We start from the raw sequence: 6478 nt of genomic DNA, 5'->3' as shown, positions 1-6478 counted from the left end.
GCTGTATCTTTGAGGTCTGTTCAGTTGGTGAAGGGGGCACAAGGAGGAGGATGAACCCAGGCCCTTCCCATTAGCGAGTGTAGTGGAGTCTCCTTCCTTAGAGGTCTTCAAACAGAGGCTGGATGGCCATTTGTCGGGGATGCTTTGATTGTGATTTCCTGCATGGCAGGGGTTGGACTGGATGGCCCTTGTGGTCTCTTCCAACTCTACGATTCTATTATTCTATGATAAGGAATTGTGATAGGGTCCTGCTTCTGATTATTAATAACCTTATTCGCTGATGGAAAGGGGCTGGAAATATCTTTCATTTATCCTCTAGAACAGAGAATGGCATATTTGCCCAGTGTAGAGTGCTGATGGACACTGTTGATGAAGGATGGCATATATCACATAAATGGACATAAATCAGACATTAGGAGTGGAAATACACAAAACAGGCATCCATAGCAAGTACATTTCTATACCGCTTATCAGTACACTTAAGCACTCCCTCAGGGGTTTACAAAGCTAATTGCCCCCAACAATTAGCTGGGTACTCATTTTAGTGACTTTAGAAGGATACCAGGCTGAGTTGACCCTGAGCCCCTAGCTGGTATTGAATTCATAACGTTGTTGTTTGTGAGTGAGAGGCTGCATTAATCGGACCTTAGCAATAGGAATACGAAAAAGCCAGTTACAGAACACTTCGACCTTCCTGGCCATTTCATCTCTGATCTCAGAACAAAAGTCCTAGAACAAAAAACAAACAACAACAACAAAGTCAGGAAAGAGAAATAGCCCAATTGGAATATGTCCACAAACTCCAATCGACTGGGTTTAATAGAGACAATTGCTTCCTGGAATACTACACATACTGTAACACTAGTTAACACTCCACCCTCATGAGGGCTCTCTTGGCCAGTTCATCACATCTTTCTGGTTCCCAGGTGGCATCACACTACATTTCAATAAATCCCTCCACAATTCATGTGCTTACCTACTTGGCTTTAGGGAACATCCTTCCTCCTGCCTTTCCCCTTACAACCCGTCACCATACCATATGTTTTGCATTTCTGTTTCTATTCAGACATACATCCTGCTCATCCCTAGCTGTAATCCACAGCTCCCAGGCACTTCACTCCATGCATCTGGTGAAACAGATTTAATTCTATGAAAGTATATGCTACCAACTTCTTTCTCTCAGTCTCAGAGGTGCCACAAGATCCCTTTGCATACTGATCCAGTATCCATAGGCCATGTTTCCCCCGTCCTCACATCATCCTGTATGGACAACGCAGACCAATAACCCCAGGCCAGAATCATCCAGTGCAGATGCTGATCTGATGGTCCCACACTGATTCCAACCTTTAGTGTGGGCAAAAGCCCTGTCTGTTTGCCATGGGGTCTTTATAGAATCACAGTGACAGCCGGCACACAGCCCCACATGCCCCTTACCTGCCATCGCCATTGCATCTTCCTGAAGGCCCTCGTCGCAGCCTGTGATGTCAGATGGGGGCACCTGGCCATGTGGGTGCATTTCCACCCTTACAGCTGTGACAGGAGCCTTCAGGGAAGATGTAATGGCTAATCCGAGGCCTTGCCATTCAGCAACTGAACAGTACACAGATGACCATGGAAATCACTCCTCCCAACCTGGAGTCACACAGTGTGTGTGTGTGTGCATATATACCCCACTTTCTTCCATGCCAGTGTTCTCTGAAGATGCCAGCCAGATACTGGCTCAACATTAGTAATAAACTCTTCTAGAACATGGCCACATAACCCGAAAAACCCACAACAAGCTAATAAATGAAGTGTTTGTGGAGTGGGTTCCTTTGATGCTGGGTGCTGCCATGGGGTTTTCCAGTAAAGGGGGATGTTTGCCCTCTCTGAGGCTGAGAGAGTGTGACCTGCCCAAGGCCACACTGGGGTTCCGTGGCTGAGCAAGGAGGATTCGAACCTGGGTTTCTCCTTTCCCACTTTACAAATGCATCTGAGGAAGGAGGCTGAAGAGTCTACAAAAACTCATGCTGTGTGTCTTGTCTGCCTTCAACCCTTATGGCAACGCTAAGGCAAACCTATCATGGGGTTTTCTTGGCAAGGTTTGTTCAGAGGTTTGCCACTGCCTCCCCCTGAGGAGGCTGAGAGAGTGTGACTTGCCCAAGGTCACCCAGTGGGTTTCAAGGCCGAGCTGGGACTCGAACCCTGGTCTCCAGAGTCTTAGTCCAAGGCTCAAACTACTAGGCCACGCTGCCTCCCTCATGCCGCCAACTGCTTTGATGGAGAGTCCCTGCACGGAGGCGGGGCTGGGCTGGGCGGCGCTTGCGCTCTCTCTCTTCCAGCTCTACGATTCTATCTATGATCCCACGAGTTTCAAAAGTGCTGCCAGGTCCCTTCGCGTCAGGGTTGGCGTGTTACTCTACACCTTTTCATACATCTACGTCCCCTTCCATCCGCGCTCTCGCGAGAGAAAGAAGGACGCGGCCGAGAAAGCCGAGCCAGGCCCCTTCGCGGCGCTCTCCTGTGACGCACATCTCTTGCGACGCGGGCCCGCGGTGCATGCTGGGGGCTGAGTGGCGGGCGGCGATGGCGAGCGACTTCTACCTGCGCTACTACGTCGGGCACAAGGGCAAGTTCGGGCACGAGTTCCTCGAGTTCGAGTTCCGGCCCGACGGTGAGTCCCGGGGCTGCCCCTTCTCCGCGGGGAGCCAAGCGGCTTGGCGGGGGATGAGGGGAGCCGGGGGTGGCCCTTCCCTTGGGCAGAAGCAGCAGGAGGAGGAGGAGGAGGAGATGGCGGCACTCTGGGAGTGGCACCTCAGCAGGCAAACACTGTGGCCCCCAGCAGGGAGGGACCCAGGAAGAGACTGCGTTGCAAGGCTGTGTCTGTGTCGATGTGATGTTATGTTATATGTAGTTATAGTTAACAACAACAACAACAAGGGGAAGCTATCGTGGGGCTTCCTTGGCAAGTTTCTGCAGAGAAGCTGAGAGAGGGTGGCTTCCCGAGTGGGTTTCCATGGCCAAACCAGGTCTTCCAGGGTCCTAGTACACCATGCTCCCACCTCCATAGATATATATGTATGGTTTGGGAAATGTATCACACAATGCAGTGGCTCCCCAAGGGTTGGCATCACCCACTGCAGCAACGCAGGGTGCCTTCAACCCCCGTCCCACCATTGACCTCTTGCCATGGATCTGCACTGCAGAAATAGTGCATTTTGACCCCTCTTTGCATTCCGTAGGAATCCTGGGGTTTGTAGTTTTACTAGATATAACTGTAGTGCTACATGGAAAAAGAAGGCGATGAAGCAGGACTTAAAAGCAGGCAGCTTAAAAGAACTTCAGTAATGCCCTTTCCTCTGGCTTGGGTTTAATCCTGTTTACCTGGTTGACCACTGCTTGAGGATCATGGGACAAAAGATAAAGACTGCCTGACACCCAGCTAAATGGTTTGGGAGGGAAGAGCTGCCAGAAGAACAAAAAATGAACCCCGAAGCATAAAGCTTTGTGGGCTACAATTTCTTCATCTGATGCATTTGACAAAGTCTACAAAACATTTGTGCCAAATCAAACCTCTTTGCCTTTATGATGGAAAGAAGGCGGTGAAAAGTCCCAAAATGTATACTGCCTGCTGCTTTAAGTAATTCTAAATATTTTCAACAGGTAAACTGAGATACGCAAACAACAGCAATTATAAAAATGATGTCATGATTAGAAAAGAGGTGAGTTGCCTGTCTTCAATTATCCACCTATCTATGAGCGTTCTGTATGCTTTTTTATATATAAAAGAAGTTTTCATGGCAGTTCAAAATTTTGCCCAATATATGTTTCCACCATTATCCTGAATTGCTCCCATGGGTGGTTAATGTTCTGCTACCTCATGTATTTTATTTATACCCATTTGTTTGTTTTTAAACATTTTACACGGTTATAGGCCTATGTGCACAAGAGTGTGATGGAAGAACTGAAGAGGATAATCGATGACAGTGAAATTACAAAAGAAGATGATGCCTTATGGCCTCCACCTGACAGAGTTGGTCGGCAGGTTAGCAAGCTCAATATAATACAAGTTTTAAGTTTACTGGCTATGTATATCTGTGTCTGTATTTACAACACTTAATCTGTAAGAAGCAGCCTTGGATGGAAGAATGCGATATATTCTTCACTGCTTGCAAACCACAGCTGCCTTGCACCAGAATGAGCAGAAGATGTGATGGAAGGATTTACTGCACTTTTCTACCCATGGATCTCAGCTTTTTTGAAACTCTTCCTGCCTCTACTTGTGAGAAATGGATTTGCCATCATTAGATGTGTAAAATGGATAGCTTGTGATGTAACACTGAAAAAGCTGGTTGGGCACACAGTTGAAAATAGTTTTCTACTGCATCTTTTCGCAGCCCATATGAAGGGCACCAACACCTAATCCTAACCTCCTATAGCAAACTGGATTTATGTCCTACAGTATAATGACTAAACGCTGTTTAGTTGCTATAATTTCTTTAAACAATTGGCTCAGTATCTTAGATCCAAGTTTGATAGCAAGGATGTATTATTCTAGGCATGGAAAATGTTGAAGCAGGTATCGCCTGAGGTTAAATGGGCTCATGAGAGATGTGAAATTGCCATAATCCTATTGATCGTCACATCAGTAATATATTTTTTCTTTTTTTTAGGAGCTTGAAATTGTAATTGGTGATGAACACATATCCTTTACTACATCAAAAATTGGTTCTCTTATTGATGTAAATCAGTCCAAGTAAGTGTTCTATGAAGAATTATTTTATGGTTTATTGACTGGATAGTTTGAGCAGTAAAAGGCTCCTTTTGAAGGACATTTTTAACTGTATTTACTAAGTTAGGGCTGTCAAGAATGTTGATATTTTTGGTAGATAACACATCCTCACATAAAATTGGGCATTCTGAATATATATTTGCAGCCCTAACACTGCCTGATAGACAGAAGAATGTATCCAAATGAATATGCTTATGATGTGTTTGATCCTATGCTTGTCTCATAGCATCCCTGATTAAGATTCTGTAATGAGAGCAGAGACAAAGTTTTTATTAATCATTTAGTCTATGGCCCCATACAAACAGGCCAAAATAAAGATGCTTTGGGTCACTTTGGAGGTATGCTGTTTGAATGATGCATGCATCCTAAGAGACCAGAAGCCACACCAAAGCCATGATCCAGCCCTAAGGACTGGAGTACAGCTTTGGCACAGCTTCCGGACTCTTAGGACGCATGCATCATTTAAACAGCATACCTCCACAGTGACCTGAAGCAGCTTTATTTTGGCAGTCTATATGGGGCCTATCTATGATAATACAAACAAGAATGCAGTAGAAGGGGTTTGAGAGGCAGGTGGGATGAGCAGTGCAGTTCGGTTTCGGCTGCCTTACCTAAGAAATCTAGAAATTCTGCAAAACTAATCTGCTCTTTAGTTGGAAACAAAAATTGTCATATCACATTATTTGGATAAGAATTTAATTAAATATGAAGATGAGCAGATTGAGGTTGTCTCAGCCACAGCATTTTATTTCATAATGTATTGATTGTCTTGTCCCGTGGACAAGCAGAATCTTATATGAAACACCATCCTGATAAAGCAGGGGTGGAAAGCATCAAACTCTGGGGCCCAAGTTTTCACCTTCAAGGCCCACTATTGTCTACAGTAGGCCCAGATTTTTTTTTTAAGTACTGGAAGTCTATTTCTGGTTTTGTGTTGTTGGCTTTAAAGGGGAGTCGTGGGCCCTGTTGCCTGTTCTCATAATTCCATACTGTTTGTGTATAAAAAGACAAGCCAAATAAGTCTTGCAGTGCTTCCAAAGTATGCTTGAAGTTTTATGCAGCTGGAAGATTCTCATACTACTGTTGTTATACATGTCATACAGATTTTTTTTTAGATTCTGACTTTAAATATTTAATCTCTTTTCCTATTTTATTTTAGGGATCCAGAAGGTCTAAGGGTGTTCTACTACCTTGTCCAGGACCTCAAGTGTCTAGTCTTCAGTCTAATTGGATTACACTTTAAGATTAAGCCAATTTAAATTGTATGGATTGAGTTTGTACTGTAAAGTTTCTTTGGGTGGGGTCACTTTCATTCCTTATCTCTCATGAATAAGTATTGTGTATGTCAGTTTTTTTACAGAGTAAATCTAATAAATGCTGTGACACTTTCTTTTTATTTAGAAAGTTTTTGTATTCGAGACTTTAATCTTTCTGAGGATGGGGCATGCTGATTTTTTAATAAGAGTATCTTAATTTCTGCTGGTCAGTAACACCATCACACTCAACACTACAACAGCATGTGTGTCGTAAACCATTGCATTAGTTGGGGTGAGAAGAAAAGTACTTTCTTAAAGTAAATTTAATCAAGGTTAGACAACTGGCATCCACACTTGATAATTAGGCACCACCACATTTATACATGGAAAAGATGACGAGTTTATTTTAGTAAATTGTATCTTGGTGTTTCTTTGGAATGCTGTGGTCAAG

The 6478-nt window shown here is 44.2% G+C and overlaps 1 protein-coding gene across 1 annotated transcript; it reads left to right on the top strand.

Annotated features, from left to right (window-relative positions):
- Nucleotides 1-2478: 2478 nt before the first annotated feature.
- LOC149316304 (protein mago nashi homolog) lies at nucleotides 2479-6175 on the top strand. Its single transcript, XM_089515185.1, has 5 exons — nucleotides 2479-2653; nucleotides 3643-3701; nucleotides 3914-4024; nucleotides 4653-4735; nucleotides 5931-6175. Exons 1-5 carry the CDS (start codon nucleotides 2539-2541, stop codon nucleotides 6028-6030), a joined length of 468 nt encoding a protein of 155 aa, XP_089371311.1. The 5' UTR covers nucleotides 2479-2538; the 3' UTR covers nucleotides 6031-6175.
- The last annotated feature ends 303 nt before the right edge of the window (nucleotides 6176-6478 follow it).

The sequence above is a fragment of the Sceloporus occidentalis genome, unplaced genomic scaffold (assembly GCF_023333645.1).
Source record: "Sceloporus occidentalis isolate IW3139 unplaced genomic scaffold, rSceOcc1.0.p SCAF_3, whole genome shotgun sequence".
Classification (NCBI taxonomy): Eukaryota; Metazoa; Chordata; class Lepidosauria; order Squamata; family Phrynosomatidae; genus Sceloporus; species Sceloporus occidentalis.
This window is presented reverse-complemented; position numbering and strand designations above follow the sequence as displayed.